At 38.2% G+C, this 18,757-nt stretch overlaps 1 protein-coding gene across 1 annotated transcript; it reads left to right on the forward strand.

Annotated features, from left to right (window-relative positions):
- Positions 1-629: 629 nt before the first annotated feature.
- On the forward strand, positions 630-17,931 carry LOC307169360 (adhesion G-protein coupled receptor G7-like). The gene is made up of 17 exons (XM_079889963.1): positions 630-694; positions 2,293-2,595; positions 2,687-2,800; positions 2,880-2,983; positions 3,114-3,266; positions 5,239-5,330; positions 5,448-5,578; positions 10,570-10,674; positions 10,774-10,931; positions 11,158-11,322; positions 11,681-11,793; positions 11,890-12,221; positions 14,585-14,666; positions 16,398-16,556; positions 16,651-16,810; positions 16,906-17,095; positions 17,787-17,931. Exons 1-16 carry the CDS (start codon positions 661-663, stop codon positions 17,080-17,082), a joined length of 2,382 nt encoding a protein of 793 aa, XP_079746089.1. The 5' UTR covers positions 630-660; the 3' UTR covers positions 17,083-17,095; positions 17,787-17,931.
- The last annotated feature ends 826 nt before the right edge of the window (positions 17,932-18,757 follow it).

The raw sequence follows: 18,757 nt of genomic DNA on the forward strand, positions 1-18,757 counted from the left end.
TGGTCCCACTTTTATTACGTCTACATGTCTTTACTTACATAAGAAAATGTTTGGTACAATGTCCTCGTGTTCATGTTTTATCTTGTTATTGAGGTAGGATACAGGTAAGGTTAGCTATAATCATTAGCTTAAACATTTTTTGGTACAATTTCCTCATTGTGTTCATGTTTTTTCTTGCTGTTATTGAGGTGGGATACAGGTAAGGTTAGGGAAGCTAATCATTACCTTAAAAATTGATTCATACTTGTAGAAAGTAGAAACTGTTTCATTTTTAAATTCCTCTACATCATTCATGAGTTTCAGCATTAAACATGTTGACAAAGTGTAAATAGGATGAATTAATTTATTATTGAGCTTTCAGTCTCAAGACACAATATCCCTCCATAATTTTGCATGCGTGTTTTGGGGATACCCTGATAAAGATTGTTAAGAAATATATGTGCTGTGCCTGTGTGAATAACACAGAATAATATGTAAAATACTGTTACAGTTTAGTGCTGTTTTCCTGCCTCATTTAGCTCTGTAATGTAAGTTCAATTGGAAATGGATGTTTTTTTCCATGACTGAAGGACTTCCCACTCCAGCAAAGATCCAGCCCTTTATAATCCAGACAGTAACAAGAGTTCATAATAGTAGTTAGTTTTATATTTATCGTGTGTAATGGACCACTTTCTGCTCTTAATCTTTACTGCAGGTAAGGTTTACTTTTGAAATTGTTAGAATTGTTATACAAGTTAATTATATATAGTTAATGGTTTATTTATCATAATAATGCTAAAAAAATAAAATAAAATAAAAATGTATATATATATATATATATATATATATATATATATATATATATATATATATATATATATATATAAACACAACACATTGTAATACATAGATTGTATTGACCATGCTATTATTATTAACAATTAATAGCAATAATAAAACAATATTTCTCCACTATTGTCATTATAATTAAATAATAATGGGTATATTTTAGACATTAATGCATTATTATTTAATTTTGATGCTTTATCTGATTGTGCAGCTAGATATTACTTCTCATATTTTATTTATTTCTTTACCCGTTTTGCACAACTTGCATTCCTGATTGTGTGTTTGTTTTCTGGGTTAATTTCCACATAGGTGTTTTGCACATCACAGTTCTGTGTAACCACTGCATATCACATCCTAATTTTCCAAATACTTGCGAGATAGAAGTAGCCTACTAATTTGACTAAGGCACTATATATATCGCTACAAATCACATTAAGGGGGTTTGTGTGATGTGTTTGTGTATACAGTGCAAAAAGTGAATATTCACAGTTGTTACCTTGAGCTATTTCTGGTCTGACCCATATCAATTACATTTATTGCTATAGTCCAATGTATTCAAGTCATATCTAATAGTTTTTGACTTAATTTTGATGTTTTAACTAAAGTTTTGTTAGAGACTACACACTTCTGCTAATATTTGATGTTATTTAAATTAGGTTTTTCAACCTGCCTAAAGTGCCTAAATGGCACTTAGAAATCAAAACAAACTGAGATTTGTTGCTTTTCAGGTTAGTTAGACTGATTTTTCCTGTCTTAATGGCTGGTTCTTGGAATAAGTTGGCAAGCTGGACCAGATTTATACAGGGACTTTGGTTCTGTAAAGGCAAGTGATCACAGGTTGATACTGTCAGGGATCTCAAGGAAAAGGACTAAAATGTAACTCAAAATTTATTGACTTATAACAGTCAATCAATGTCCCAGCAAAAGATCAAAGCCCATACGGGTGGCTAGATAACAGATGAAGAGGTCAGGAGGCAAAAAGATGAGCACGTCCCTCAGGTAAGACTCAGGGGAAAATCCAAATCCGAACTGGCAGCCAGTTTATACAGTCCATAAGAACAGGCAGAGGTTCAGACCCAGACAGATGATCACTTGACACATGTTAAAACGCAGACAGGAATAATCCATCGGAGCAAGTCACTAGCCAGAGGTAGCGAGAATCACTGGCATAGAAAAAAGCCGGGCTGAATAAACAAAAGAACAAAAAACAAAAATGAGACAAACGTGTAGTCAAATAGACAAAACACACTGGCAATGAAAGAGAAAACTGAGGGGTAGAAATAGGAACACATAAGAAAAGAATGAGAAACAGCTGTTTGCACGTGCACGTTCGCATTTATTACAAAGCCCGATCAGCTGCGTGCGGCCGACACGTGAAACACTAAAAACAATTGAAGGAGAAGAGACAGATAAAACCTGCAACCTGACAGATACCTTTTGTCTAATGTTTGTCTCTGTAAACAGCTGTTTTTGAACAGACTTGGTGTCAAAACAATTTGACCTACTCTACCATCAGCATCATAGAATGCTACGGCACCTTTACACTCCAGACAACAACCCAGAGATCCACCACTACAGCACCCCTGAACACCAGCACCTCAACATTCGACACCTCTGCACTCCAGACAACAACCCAGAGATGCACCACTACAGCACCCCTAAACACAACAACGACCAAACCCAATCCGGTGTGTGAAAACAAGGGTACCTTACTAAACGGGATCTGCCTCTGCCCAGACGATTGGACTGGAACTACCTGCAACATCTGTAAAACCCATTTAAAATATTGCATATGTAGACTGAATAATCTTGCTTAAGTTCTCAAGGTTACTGACAGTCTTCTCTTTTTTTTCCCCAGCAAATTTCTGCCCTGAACAAAGCTCCACACAAACCAGTGAATTCACCTTTCCAAAAACAGTCTTAGGCCAGTTTGCTTCCTCAGTTGAGCGATGTCCATCACATACACCAAATGGTATTTCAGTCTACCTTTCTGTATTTACAATATACTCTCTACTTTAAATATCTCTTCATTTAACATGAATGTTTTTCAGCTGGATTCCCCAAAGCTTCGGCCCTCTGTAATAGATCTACTCACTTATTTGATCCTCCAAACACTCTAGATTGTGGTTTGACCCTGGACACCATTAATAATGATGTAAGTAATCAATGTCTAATGATTGTAATATATAGTCATATACAACATGAATTTTCCTCAGATGAAAACAGAAAAGCTTGTGTGACTGCATAATATATATATATTATTTTTTATTTTTTGTTAAATGAAGCTTTCTGAAGCTACTCAAGCCGAAGTCCTCTTATTAGCCTCCAGTACCCAGATCCTCACATCCATACCGGAACGGCTAACAGCCCACAACATCACAAATGCTGTTAAAATAACCAACATCCTGCTCTCCCGTGATGAAACTGCACAAAGCACGGTACTTATTAAACGGTCTCCTGACATGAGGGACATTTTTAGATTTTCTCCATTTAAACTGTGTGTGTGTTCAGTACCTGTTTGGAAACATTACCCTTTTTTATGTTTTTGTAAGAAGTCTCTTATGCTCACCAAGGCTGCATTTATTTCATGTAAAATATTGCAAAATATTATTAGAAATCAAAATTGATTATTTATTCCTGTGATCAAAGCTGAATTTTTAGCATCACTACTCTAGTCTTCAGTGTCACATGATCCTTCAGAATCCATTCTGATATGCTGATTTGATGCTCAAGAAACATTTCTTGTTACTTCTTATTCATATATAAATGTTTATAATGTTTTATTATTATCATTATTAATAATAATTATTATCAAAATAATTATATATTATATATTCATTGTATTATTATTATAAGAGTAAATTTTTAAATTTTTAAGGTAACAATATAGCAAGACAATTTGTACTTGCTCTTGTTCATGTCTTTTTTCTTTCTCTCTTTACTCTGCACAACTTGTTTTTCATAATTTGCATGTTGGTATTTCCATATGCAGTGTAAACATTGCATATCAGTGCCGAATTTTCCAAACTTCACATAAAATAGACAGATATACTAATTTGACTACTCCAGGTACACCACAAAACACTATACATAATCGACTGCGCAAGTCCAGTTTTAGATTATGTATATGCAACCATGCAAGCACTTTTTTTTGCACTCCTTTGCTAAGGTTTTTCTACTCAGCACTCATATTGTGATAAATCACACCCATCTCCCTCATAAAACCAAAAGTATGTCTGCAACATGTTTATAATGCTACTGTACACAGATGAGCAAAAACATTGACCACATGCCTAATCTGCCGTTAGTCCCTCCGCGTGCTGCCAAAACAACACCGACCCACCGAGGCATAAACTCTACAAGACCCCTGAAGGTGTCCTTTGGTCTCTGGCACCAAGTCATTAGCAGCAGATCATTTGAGTCCTGTAGGTTGCGAGGTGGAGCTGCCGTGGATCGAACTTGTTGATCCAGCACATCCCACACATGCTCAATTGGATTGAGATCTGAGGATTTTGGAGGCCAGGGTAACACCTTGAACTCTTCATCATGTCCCTCAAACCATTCCTGAACAATGTGTGCATTGTGGCAGAGTGTATTATCCTGCTGAAAGAGGCCACTTCCACCAGGGAACTCCACTGTCATGAAGGGGTGGACTTGGTCTGCAACAGTGTTCTGGTAGTTGGCACGTATTAAATTGACGTCCACATGAATGGCCAAACCCAGGGTTTCCCAGCAGAACATTTCCTAGAGAATCACACTCCCTCCACCGGCTTGTCATCATCCTACAGTGCATCTTGGTGTCATTACCTGTAATTTTTTACATTATCATTTTTTATTATGTAAAAAAAAAAGGACTCATTGGACCAGCCGTCCTTCTTCCACTGCTCCAAGATCCAGTTTCGACACTCAAGTGCCCATTGTAGACTCTTTTGACGGTGGACAGAGCACTCTGACACTCTGACATAGACACTCTGGTCTGAGCTATGCAGCGAGTGTGATGCACTGTGTGTTGTAGCCAGCCTTGAGTGCCCAACACCCTGTTGTCGGTTTGTGGTTTATCACTTCTCGGACCACTGTTGGTAAATTCTCACCACTACTGACCGTGAGCAACCCACAACCCGCTTTGCCATTTCAGAGATACTTGGACCCAGTTGCCTTGCCATAACAATTTGGACCTTATCAAATTCAATCAGATCTTTATTCCTGCCCATTTCTCATGCATCCAACATGTTGATTACAAGAATTGTTATAGTTTGCTTACCATCTAATCTACCCAGACCTTAATATGTGCTCTTGATAGGAGATGATCAACGATATTTGCTTCACCTGTGACCGGTCATAATGTTTTGGCTTATCAGTGCTTATACAAACTAGAGTTGTTTTGAGAAACTCTTTTTCTTCATTGTTCAGGATATTGCAGTGTCAGCAGTCGCCACAGTCAGTCAGCTTCTGAGCGCAGGTCATGGGATGTACTTTTCCGTCAACCAAACTGCAATAAATGAGTAAGAAAACAATTCACACTCACTGCACTGACACTGACATACAGAACCATCTCAACCAAATTCATAAGCACTTTCTTTTTGACCTGCTAGTCTGACTTTTTAATTGTGTTTGTTTAGACTAACACAGGCTCTACAGAAACTCTCTCTGCGTGAGAAGTCAAATCCATTGCTGGTGCAACCGAACATGGCAGTGCTGTCACTGATGGGGCAAACTCCAATCCGACAAGTGCAATTAACCTCTTTTAAAGGCAAGTTTGAAGCTTTAATATACAACAGAACTCTCAAGAAAAAAGTGCATTCACGGCATGCCAAAATGACAAGTTGATTCTCTCACACTTACCTTTCTCTCTTGCAACAAATTGCGGGGAGGCCAAGTGATTTCTCTCCACCAGGAGAGAACCAGGATACGTGGTACGTATCCACCAAGGTTCTGGTGCGAGTATTCGATGTCTGGCCATCGTAAAAAAAACAAGGGCCATGAACACCGTGGGCCCTATTTTAACGATCTGAAACGCAAGTGTCAAAGCGCAAAGCGCAAGTAACTTTGTGGGCGGGTCTCGGCGCTGTTGCTATTTTCCTGGCGGGATAAATGACTCTTGCGCCCGGCGCAAATCTAAAATGGGTTGGTCTGAAGTCGCTTCATTATTCATAGGTGTGGTTTGGGCGTAACGTGAAATAAACCAATCAGAGCATCATCTCACATTCCCTTTAAGAGCAGACGCGCTTTTTCCTTGGCGTATTGCTATTGTAACGGCGGATTTGCCAGACGCACGAGGAGCGGTTCACAGCCGAGGAGAGCAACGCTCTCGTCACGGCCGTAAAAGAGAGAGAAGTGACATTGGGGATGGAGAAACACACCCAAATTAGCTTCGGTTAAACAGGTATATAATAATGTGGGTAAATGTGTAAGCTAGATGTATGCTTTTATAATAAATTATCTATCTATCTATCTATCTATCTATCTATCTATCGTTTGTAATAATATGATTTGCAAAAATGAAAACTGCTGCTTCTGTGTAGATTAGAGAATCAAAGTGTATGGGCGTTGTGCTCATGCTACATTATGGTCAAGCATGCGCCCTTAAAATAGCATAATGAACAACGCGCAACGCGCCACTGACTTTAGACTAGGTTTTTTCTGGCCAGTGGCGCGATTGTTTTATGGAACAGTAAAATAGCACCAGGGATTGTTTGCGCCGGAACACGCCTCCTTTTTTGCGCTGAACCGCCCAGGGAGCGCAAGTTCATTCCCTAGTTTAGCGACGTGCTTCTGTGGAGGGAAAAGCGCGCTTTGCGCGGGTGCAAAATAGGAATGAAACATGCGTCGGTGTACAAAGTCAATTGCGCTGGGTGCAAGATAGGGCCCCGTGTGTGTGTGTGTGTGTGTGTGTGTGTGTGACCCAGGGAAAGAGAAAATTGCTATTTTTCTGACCATGTAAATGTCCCTCCCCCTTCCATGGGAGTGAGGCTAGCCCCAAGTCTGATGCTTGCGGAGGCCCAGGAAGTCACGGCTGCCAACTCGATGTCAGCCACAGACTGAACTATGACACCCAAAGATGGAAGTTCAGACGAGTCAGAAGGCATAAGCCCGCCCTCCGGTGCTGTGATTGATAACTCATCTTCCTCATGAGCCCAGATTAAGAAATTAAGCTCACCCGTGGACGAGCAGCCTAACTCATCCAGAAACTCGACTGGGGGACAAGAGTGTGCTGAGGAACAGGGGGCCCGCATTATCTCGGCAGAAGCTCTCCCAATGTAACCTCCAGATCGTCCTGAGCACCTGCCGCCAAAGCCTCGTATCCAGAGGTAGAAGAACCAGGAGAGAAAGCAGCTGAGAAGACTCTATGCGTCTTGAAGAAGTACGAGAGTTGCGACCGCAACGTTCCCATGGGCATGCTCTCGTAGTGAGTGTATGACCTATTCATGAACGCCATTTCATCATCAGGGTTCGTACCCCTTTTCCAAGGACAAATTCAAGCACTTTCAAGGTCCATTGGTAACACTTTAGAATACTGTTCCTTCATTAATGAATAATTACACAGGAACAAATAAGTAATGCATTAGTAACACTCTAGTAACTACTATTAACTAACAAGAAACTCTGATTAACGAATTAGTAAGTAATCGCGCTCAGATGAATGTGGTAGTTCATTATTAGCTAATCAATAACTACTATTTTTTTCATACCTCCCAGAGAACTACTATCTACAGGTTCATAATTAACATGAATAATGCATAATTTATAAAGGTAATGGTAACCCACTAGTAATGACTCAAGTATTACTACATCATTTTAAAGGAACTACTAATTATTTGGATCAGTATTATAAGTGAAAAACATGATAACTACCTAATATTGACTGAAGTCATTGTAAGCTTTTGAGATTTTTGTAAGATTTTGAATAGCAATTCCTTCCGATGGATTTGGTAACACTTTAGTCATTACTAGTGTGTTCCCATGATCTTCACTTTAGAATACTGATCCAAATAATTAGTAGTTCCTTTAGAAAGATGTAGTAACACTTGATTCATTACTATCCAAAACCTTACAAAAGCCTTACAAATGTGGTAGTTCACTATTAGCTAATCAATAACTACTATTTTTCATACCTCACTGAAGACTGTAAGAACTACTATATACAGGTTAATAAATATTTATAATGCACAATGTTTAATGTAAGGTAATGGTAGCCCATTAGTAATGAATCAAGTGTTACTACATCCTTCTAAAGGAACTACAGTACTAATAATTTGGATCAGTATTCTAAAGTGAAAAACATGATAACAACCTAATCTTGACTGAAGTCATTGTAAGCTTTTAAGGCTTTTGTAAGGTTTTGGATAGTAATGAATCAAATGTTACTACATCTTTCTAAAGGAACTACTAATTATTTGGATCAGTATTCTAAAGTGAAGATCATGGGAACACACTAGTAATGACTAAAGTGTTACCAAATCCATCGGAAGGAATTACTATTCAAAATCGTACAAAAATCTCAAAAGCTTACAATGACTTCAGTCAATATTAGGTTGTTATCATGTTTTTCCACTTTAGATACTGATCCAAATAATTAGTAGTTCCTTTAAAATTATGTAGTAATACTTGAGTCATTACTAGTGGGTTACCATTACCTTTATAAATTATGCATTATTCATGTTAATTATGAACCTGTAGATAGTAGTTCTCTGGGAGGTATGAAAAAATAGTAGTTATTGATTAGCTAATAATGAACTACCTCATTCATCTGAGCGCGATTACTTACTAATTCGTTAATCAGAGTTTCTTGTTAGTTAATAGTAGTTACTAGAGTGTTACTAATGCATTACTTATTTGTTCCTGTGTAATTATTCATTAATGAAGGAACAGTATTCTAAAGTGTTACCGGTTCATGTTTAAGTTTTTTTTTTTTTCCAGCACCTTACACCAACATAAATTACATACCAATACATATAGTCAAAATTATTATTTAGTGTTTTTATCACATTAAATGAGATAATGCTATAAACAGCCAAAGTTGTGTTTCGTAATAGCAAAAAGATCAGATATTTAAGCAAATCACAAATTTTATTTTTCAAAATGTATCACTGTCTAAGTAAATAATGCCTATGAATAATACTTTTCATTATATTAATGTCCAAATATTGCTTCCCAGATAATGTTATTTTCAGGCTGTAAAACTGAAGTAATTTCAAGGGCTGAAAATATGAAGACATAGGATTTGAACAGAAATATTTTACAGGCCTTGGTTTTGGGACACATTCTTGATATAGACAAGGCTTGAACAAAATCTGAGACAGTGCGGACAACAACCTGTAATTCCATTTGAACCCAGAAGACTCTGACAGTGCACACAGGCACCTGCCTGATAAATACCTTATATTAATAAAAAAAATAAAAAAAATGTTTTTCATTGCCAAGACATATACATTTATCTGAATGGAGCAGTGTAAATATTGCATAAAGCCATCCTGAACCTTACAGTAGGCTACTTTTATGACACTCCATCTGACACGATTTCTGTTCAGCAATCAACGATTGTTGTTATGCACTGGGTTAACGTTTGTAGGTTTTAAGTTGCTGGTAGTTAACGTTACAGTTACTGTGCTGTAACTTTGGCTATGTTCACTGCATATTCCACAAATGAACATGACATAACGGACATGTATTACAAACATTATCACACCAAGTACTCCGTCACCAATGGCCCTTTTATGAAATCCATTTATTTCAATGGCTTGCGCTGTGCGAGGACGTTTTGTTGCTGCGTCGACCAAAGCAGAGCGCAGAATTGGCGAGTTCACACGCACGCCATGATCAAAGTTCAAATTAGTTCAACTTTTGCCACTGCACTCTGTGACGATTACCCGTGCGGCCAATAAAAACGGGGCATCCAAACAAGCGTGGAAATCAAAATGAAAACTCTGGCCAGCGTAGCGCAAATCGCTCTATATCTGAAGAGCTACATTTAATTTCTCCATTTAATAAACACACTTCAGTCAGATAGGTATTTGTTGTGAAAGAAATACAGTTACAATTTCAAGCATTTTCAAGAATTTTATCCAAAATTTAAGCACTTTTCAAACCTTGAAAATACAACATCAAAATTCAAGCATTTTCAAGGATTTCAAGCACCCATACGAACCCTGCGTCATGAGCGTGGTCCATACAGTGGAAACATCACTCGTGGCCGTCGAAGAGAGAGAGAAATCGTCTACACCCAGGAGGACACGGACGGAACAGCATCTTTTAAAAGAGGCGATCTGCCGTGCAGCTCTTTTATAGGAATTCACTCTTTTATTAAGGAAATTGCCTCTTTCAGAACGCCGCTGATGGGAACTCCCTACACTTATCTCTGCAAACGCTGAGAGAGACTTCTGATGTTTGCTCTGGTTCCACATGCCAATTTCATTGACCTTTTCTGAATACATCAGAGGTGTTTGGGGCTCCCAAGAGTGACCCCTAATATCTGTATTTCAACACAACGTCAGAAAGGGAACTATATCAGTATACCTACAAGTTCACTTATGCACTAAAAAAGTGGGCCAATTTAGTCCTAAGTAGTATTGAAATAGTACACTCAGGTATACTACATGTATATTGATATTATTACTGTATACTTATACATAAAGTAAAAATATACTTGAACTTATGTATACTGAATAAAATGTACTTTTTTTTTGGTAAGGGTTTAGAATGTTAGAGTGCTCCTAACAGTCATGTTTCTCTTAATTTCTTCAGGGCAAAGTGATACTTTTTTACCTGACAGAATAAAACTGGATACAACACAGGCTGAGATTTCCAAAGATAACATTGACCTTCAAATGAAAGTCAATTTCAGTGAAGGTCTACTTTCCCCCTTGTTTCATTTTGTGATTATTCCACATGAAATTATCGGTTGAAAGTGATATTTTAACTATAATAACTTTGTCACTCTTTCTGTAGATTTTGATAAAGATGTTGGGTTTGTCCTCTATGATAGTGATCAGTTCTTTCAGACAAAAAGCTTTCAACCTTCTCTGGATACCAAGAGAAGAGTAATATCTGCTAACCTTCAAGAAAATCTTGGATTTGTCGACATTGAGTTTGCAGTCACACCATCGGTGAGTCCAACAACACACTTCGCTCTGGGCCGCTTTTGTGGTTTGTGCTTTTCTGTAGCTTATTAATAATGAAACTCTTAAAAATAAAGGTTACAAAAGGGGGGTTTAGTTCCCTTAAAGAACCTTTCAGTATATAGTTCTAAACCATTTTTTTTTCTTAGTGTGACATTGACAGAGGTCGGCACAGGTATAGTGTTCATGAATTAATACATTGTTGAACTTTCAGGTCGATTCCACACTATCCCTCAACGACTTTGCATGTGTGTTTTGGAGTTACACTAAAAATGACTGGAGCCCAGAAGGCTGCACCAAAGCAATGAACCCCTCAGGTCATGCAGTATGCAGCTGTCAACCGAAAAAAATTAAAAATGCTAACTTTGCCATTCTGATGGTAAGATATATTTGTAAAAAATGTAAATATCATTGATATTTGACTTAAATGGGTCAGTACACTCTAAAAAATAAAGGTGGTTTTCAGAGCAATGCCATAGAAGATACATATTTGCTTCACCAAATAACCTTTGACTGAACAATTCTTTAAAGAACCATTTTTTTCTTAGTGTAAAGAACATTTTTAATAATCAGAAGAACCGTTCTCAACTATAAACCTTTTGTGCAATGGAAATGTTCCATGGAATGCAAACGATCCAAAGATGCCAATAAAGAACCTTTATTTTTAAGAGTGTAAAGTCTATGATGCTGTGAATTAAAGTCTGTTGGAACTATAATTTTAGTGTAATTTTCTGCAGACATTTGATATCAACTATCAGTATTCTGAAGCCTTGCATTGGATCAGCCTCACCGGCTGCGCTCTGTCTGTACTGGGTCTGTCTGTCACAGCTGGGTACCAAATCAAAACCAGGTAAAGGCTTATAGTTTACACTGTTAAGCATAGCCACAGCTATTTGAGTGGTGAAACTTTTTATACTGTAGCTTATATTCATGCACTTTGCCACAGGAAGTCAAGAGGAGGCAGTCCTACTCTGCTAATGGTGAACATCTGCATGAGTATGACGGTTTTCTACCTTCTCTTCATCTTCGGCATAAACAACCCTGTCCAACATCTGAGTGTGGCAAAGTTGTCTGATCAGAACATAGTTCCTGAGTCAGACCATCACAAGTACCCAGATGAGGGTCCCTGTACAGCATTTACAGCTCTGCTTCAGTACTTCTTGTTGGCCACGTTCACTTGGAACACTCTGTACGGCATTAATGTGTTCCTCCTCTTCAAAAACGGAGTGTCTGGAACACCCCCATGGTTTCCAAAGGTCTCCTTGGCTATCGGATGGGGTAGGGGACATTGAACAAAACACTAATGTATTGTGTAGTTTGTGACTAACATCTTGGTTTTCAGTACAGGTTAAAACAATATATGCGTAAATGCATCAACTGGTATAAATATTAAAATTTTTATTGCGTGTATGCCAGTGTTACCTGTGCCACTTTTCTGCTGCTGAATCATTAGCACCACTGCAAAATAAATCCTTTTTTTTTTAAATGTCAAGAAAGCTTTGCTTTCTGTTGAGTTTCTCACAAACTTTAATGAATACTTTCTCATCATTTACTCACACTGATGTTGTTCCAATTCCATATGCCCTTCATTCTTTTTGTGACCACAAAAGGAGAATTAAAAACAAAATGTCCTGCTCGTGCTCATCTGTACAATGGCAGTGAATAGCAACCAGCATCAAGCTTTTTAAAAAATATGCCAAAGCATCACAGAATGATCCCATGTGACTCCAATATTATGCCATATATTCCAAGTGTTCTGGGAGTATACTATAGGGTTTAAAAAAAAAACAACAACCAGAAACTTGCAGAAAAATCCTGACCTTAGCCGTTGGTCTTCTGTGCAATACTGGGCGACGTGTGAGTTTGAGACTTCCCAGAGATATTTAACTCAGTTAAAATAGCACACAGATACTTTTCATATTGCGTTTTTGTTAATCTTGATTTCTCACAACTTGTGTGCTTTTTCTGGGCAAGATTAAAACTGAACTGGGGCACTAATAGAATGCACACATTGCGCAGCCGTGCAGAGAAGACTAACTGCCAAGGTCAGGGTTTTCATAAAAAAATACATAAAACTTTTGTTTGGTTTGTTCATTTATATACCCCCAGTACACATGGAATATAAGAAACGTGTTGCATGGGATTATTTTGTGATACTTTTGGATATTTTGTAAAAGCTAGATGTTGTTCGCTATTCACTGCCATTATATGGAAGAGTGCAAGTGGCTTTTTTTTTCTTATGGTCTGAAGAAGAAAGAAGGGCATGTGGCATTAGCACAACACCAGGATGAATAAATAAATACTTTTTTGTCATTTTAGGGTGAACTATCCCTTTAAGGTTTGTTGAACGTTAATCATCTAAAGTACTGTATGATTGTGTGGAATTGACCCTCTCACAGTGACGTTTTCTGACCAGCATGAAGAAGCGATAACGGTGTGGGAAGTACCTCAGTTATTATTAAATGAGAATGATACTAAAATGAAAGTTACCCCATGATTTACTCACCCTCAAGCCATCCTAGGTGTATATGATTTTCTTCTTTCAGAATACAATCAGAGTTATATTAATAAACACCCAGACGCTTCCGAGCTTTATAATGGCAGTGGATTGCAACCATCAGTTTGAAGCTCAAAAAAAGCTTCCACCCAAATGAACATACGGATTCGACTTGAGTCTAAAGGGTGAACTTATGGGAGTTGTGCGACATATTGCTGATATTTACGCTACGCCATGCTACTTCTGTCGTCGTAAGTTGCGCTTTAGACGCAATTAGACTGCGTTTGGCTGGAGGCTAGAATTTTAATTTGTACAGTAATGTGTTAAATATGAATATTTTCTTACACAAAGTTTTTCTTCAGAATGCCTTTATGTAACCCCCGGAGTCGTGTAGAGCACTGTTATGATGGATGGATGCACTTTTTTTGAGCTTCAAACACATGGTTGCAATCCATTGGCATTATAAAGCTCGGAAGCGTCAGGGTTTTTATTAACTCCAAATGTATTTGTCTGAAAGAAGAAAGTAATATATACTGTAACTAGGATGGCTTGAGGGTGAGTAAATCATGGGGTAATTTTCCTTTTAAAGTGAACTACTCTTTAAGCATTATCTAGAGTAACCATGCGTTTCAAGCATGTCGAGTATAAACATAGGCCTATATAAAATCGCCAAAAGGTTTTCAGTATGTTTTTGAAGATTACAAAGTTCAAGAGGCTTCAGAAATCACTCATCTTGCTTAAACTAAATACGAATAAGAAGTCTTGCTTGTATTGGAAAAAAATAAAACACTATTAACTCTGTGAGAAGATATTATAAAACTATATTTCAAATGATTGTTTAGTTATATTGATCAAGTAGCTTTACTGCAGTGTACATGACTGTATTTTAATTACAACGTTTTTCAGCATTTTTAAAGCACCTTTTCAAAAAATGAAAGAAAGAAAGAAAGGTAGGTGTATACTTGTGTATATTGTTATCAACCAACATTTCTATGAATATTGTTAAATCGTTTTTTTCTTATTTCACCCACCCCTGCATCCTGGGTATTAACTGCAAAATCAAACATATGACTAAACCCTAAATATGAAATAATATATCCAATATATAATGCCATTAAATGTCAATAAATCTTTTTCTGTTTAGCTCTACCTGCTGTTATTGTTGGTATCTCATTGGGTTCCACCTACAGTGTGAAAGATCCTTTAGGTTATCGACAAGAAGAGTTGTAAGTATCAAATATTTCCATGTTTTAAAACTCAACTTTATTACTTTTATGCCCAGACTCACAGACAAGGCTTAATTGAATCACTATATATGATGAACTGATTGAATTTAGGCTTTTATTCACATATGAACATTGTTCAGCGAACATAAACAAGCTCAAGCATCCTTGCTTGCGTCGCTGAGAGCGGCAGGCTCGAGTGAAATCCTCCACTGTGTCTCAAACGCTCAAGACTGGATGATTGGTATATTGGGGTGGGTGCTGAACAGCAGCTTCCCACTCCAGTGCCTTTCTTCCCCGGAGCCTCCTCCACACCCTCGATGGTTGGGTGGCCAAGGGGTACGTGGGTCTCCCCCCAGTGGAGCGTGCCGTTGCGATGCAGCTATGGCTTTAAAATGCTGCGCATAGCGACAGACCTCACCCTACGTGCGTGAATGAACCTCATTGGTGCTTGCTGAAGCTTAAACGTGCTGTGTAACACGAGAATGAACCTCAATGGTTCTTGCCGAAGCTTAAACGTGCTGTGTGACACGAGAATGAACCTCATTGGTTCTTGCCGAAGCTTAAACGTGCTGTGTAACACGAGAATGAACCTCATTGGTTCTTGCCGAAGCTTAAACGTGCTGTGTGACACGAGAATGAACCTCATTGGTTCTTGCCGAAGCTTAAACGTGCTGTGTAACACGAGAATGAACCTCATTGGTTCTTGCCGAAGCTTAAACGTGCTGTGCGACATGAGAATGAACCTCATTGGTTCTTGCCGAAGCTTAAACGTGCTGTGTAACACGAGAATGAACCTCATTGGTTCTTGCCGAAGCTTAAACGTGCTGTGTGACACGAGAATGAACCTCATTGGTTCTTGCCGAAGCTTAAACGTGCTGTGCGACATGAGAATGAACCTCATTGGTTCTTGCCGAAGCTTAAACGTGCTGTGTGACACGAGAATGAACCTCATTGGTTCTTGCCGAAGCTTAAACGCGCTGCGTGACACGAGAATGAACCTCATTGGTTCTTGCCGAAGCTTAAACGTGCTGTGTGACACGAGAATGAACCTCATTGGTTCTTGCCGAAGCTTAAACGCGCTGCGTGACACGAGAATGAACCTCATTGGTTCTTGCCGAAGCTTAAACGCGCTGCGTGATACGAGAATGAACCTCATTGGTTCTTGCCGAAGCTTAAACGTGCTGTGTGACACGAGAATGAACCTCATTGGTTCTTGCTGAAGCTTAAACGTGCTGTGTAACACGAGAATGAACCTCATTGGTTCTTGCTGAAGCTCAAACGTGCTGCGTGCAAGCATGCTTGGGCTTCCATATACCATAACTGATGCGGGCTTTGATGAATGTTTATATGTGGATAAAAGCTTAAATTCAATATGTTAATCTTATAAAGTGATCGAGTCATTGCAGGAAATTTGGACTGAACTGCTCAATTCATGTGGATTAGTTTCATGATCTCTTTATGAACTTTTTGAAGCGTAAAAGTGATAGTGCGTAACTGTCAACGGAGGGACAGAAAGCTCACAGATTTCAGTAAAATATCATCATTTGTGTTTCGAAGATGAACTAAAGTCTAATGGGTTTGGAACGATATGAGGTTGAGTAAATGACAGAATTTTCATTTTTGGGTGAACCAACCCGTTAAATGTAAAATATTTGTTTTACTTTATTTGTGTGCTTTTACATTGTTCTCTCTGGATTTTAGTCGTTCAGTTGTCACTCTTCTTTGATGCAGTTGCTGGCTGGCTTCACTGGACCACAAACAGAAGTTCAGTATGGGGAAACCCATGTTTTGGGGATTCTTGCTCCCATTAATGCTCATGCTGCTCTCAAACATGGCAATACTGCTGCACTTCTCTCACAACATCTGCAGGACCAACCCTAACTTAAACAGGTATGTTTACTTTGGGACCAGAAAAGCACTATCAGTTATCAACCAAAAGGCATTTATGGGAATATATTTAACCAATAACACTGTTGCTGTTTAGATCACGGAAAACTCCTCTAAAGAAGAAGATTTTGAGTAGTTTCTCTCTGGCAGTGATACTCGGCCTGTCCTGGGTCACCGGCTACATTTTGATCATCACCCATGAAACAAATCTCAAACTTATTCTGAGTGTGGTTTTCTGTCTCTTAAACACAACACAGGTGTGTTAATGCACATTGCACAAAAATGCACAAAATCTTACAATGGATTATAAATGAGATCAGCAATGCTTCTGTTTTTCTTTCCATTTCCAAAGGGTGTTCAGATATTAATTTTATTCACTCTGAGGCCGTTATTAAACTCAAACCCAGCATTTCTGGACAGTGTGCGTGTATCAAACATAGGCTTTCACAGGAAGAGTTTCTCTTTATGGAAAAATAAGAAACCAGAAAGCAACGAAAGCTACAGATCCACTGAGTCTGAATTGGCCTGATGGGCCATCAAAGGTAATAACCAAAAGATGATTATTTTGAGACTTCCTTTAATTCATTTCAATGAACTTGTGCAAAATCAGTTTTTGTGTGTGTTTTTAGTAATTGTTGGTTTGGTGTGTTTGAGTGCTCATTGTTACAATTACACTGCTAAAGTTCAGTGACATTTTTTATTTGAGCATGGTAGAAAGCAAATACTGATACTGACATAATGACATACAATAAATATGGAAAATTTAACTACATGGTTGAGGGAGCAGGCTACACAGTGAACTCAGAGAAAATGCTATGCTTGAGCAAACAGTTTGTGAATAGGCTACTACAAATGATGGCCGTAGCATAGGCTACTATTACACAGTAGCAAGGGTGTAACTTTGGTTTGAGAAGTGGGGGGGGGGGGGACACAAGATGTGGGAAAATGCAATTTTTTTTTTTTAGCAATTTTATATGTATGTGTGAATTTTGTGTGTATTGTGTTTATACACAAAAAATGTTCTGAATTGAATGTGTATGTGTGATATATGTATATATTTACAATGTTTTCACACGAAAATGTGCCACATTCCAAATGATGATGATAACTGCTCGAAATCTGATCTGAGGAAGAAAACAACAACAATACATATACAGTAGCTTTGTTAACACCTGATTTCATTGGCTTTATTTGCTGTTCAGACTAAAGAAACAATTTTTTTTTTTTTTTTAGATGTGTCTGAACAAAGCTTGACGACTAAGGTTTGGAATTGCAAGTTTATTGTCAGCTGCCAGTTCTGTTTTTTTGCTCATTTCTTCTTTTTTACTAATCACTGTTGACATATATTAAACATTGATGGAATGACATCAACATAGACTGTTGGGTCTGATTTTATTTTTTCACGATCTTAATGAGATTATATGTATGAGTTTAGGAATTTCTTTACTTTAGTTACCATGGTCATTTTAGCTGAGATCATATTAGCGGTTAGGAAGTTTCTGTAATACGGCCCCAGAACCCTAAAGCCAAGTCAGGAGAACGTTTCCACCAGGGGGAGCCATTTACAAGAACATACTTTTGTGATGCCTAGGAGATACGTAAACTGTGGTTGACCTAGTTTGCATTGTTTAAGCACATACAGTGGCTATTTATTTCCAGTTTTTGCTCCTCTTTCATTCAATCATATCTGACGCAGATATATTTTGCATTGAGACAAGACAAGCTAAACAAATGGAAAGTTGCTGTCATGCAATTTATCAGAAAATAACATCTTCAACATTTTAAATGCTATATATTTAAAAAAATTTGGAATTAAGAAATTAAGGAGATCAGTGAGGAGCTGAGAGACTGTTTTGAGACTACTGACTGGAAGGTACTGTGTGAAGCACCTGACACTGCATTACGGACTACATAAACATATGTGTGGAGAACACTGTGCCCACCAAGACAGTGACAATAATAAACCTTGGGTGACCCCTGAACTGAAAGCCTTGCTTAATGAGAAGAAAATAGTTTTTAGATCTGGAGACAAAGAGGAGCTGAGGAGGGTGCAAAAGGAACTTTTGATCAGAGATCAGATCAGAGTCCTGCACGGGTCCATTTTTGGAGACCCGCCCCCGCCCGTACCCGCAAAGTTCAGCACCAGATCCGACCCATCACCCGTGATAATATCAAAATTAAATCCGCACCCGCCCAGACCCGTT

Source organism: Squalius cephalus (genome assembly GCF_949319135.1).
Source record: "Squalius cephalus genome assembly, chromosome: 13".
Lineage (NCBI taxonomy): Eukaryota > Metazoa > Chordata > Actinopteri > Cypriniformes > Leuciscidae > Squalius > Squalius cephalus.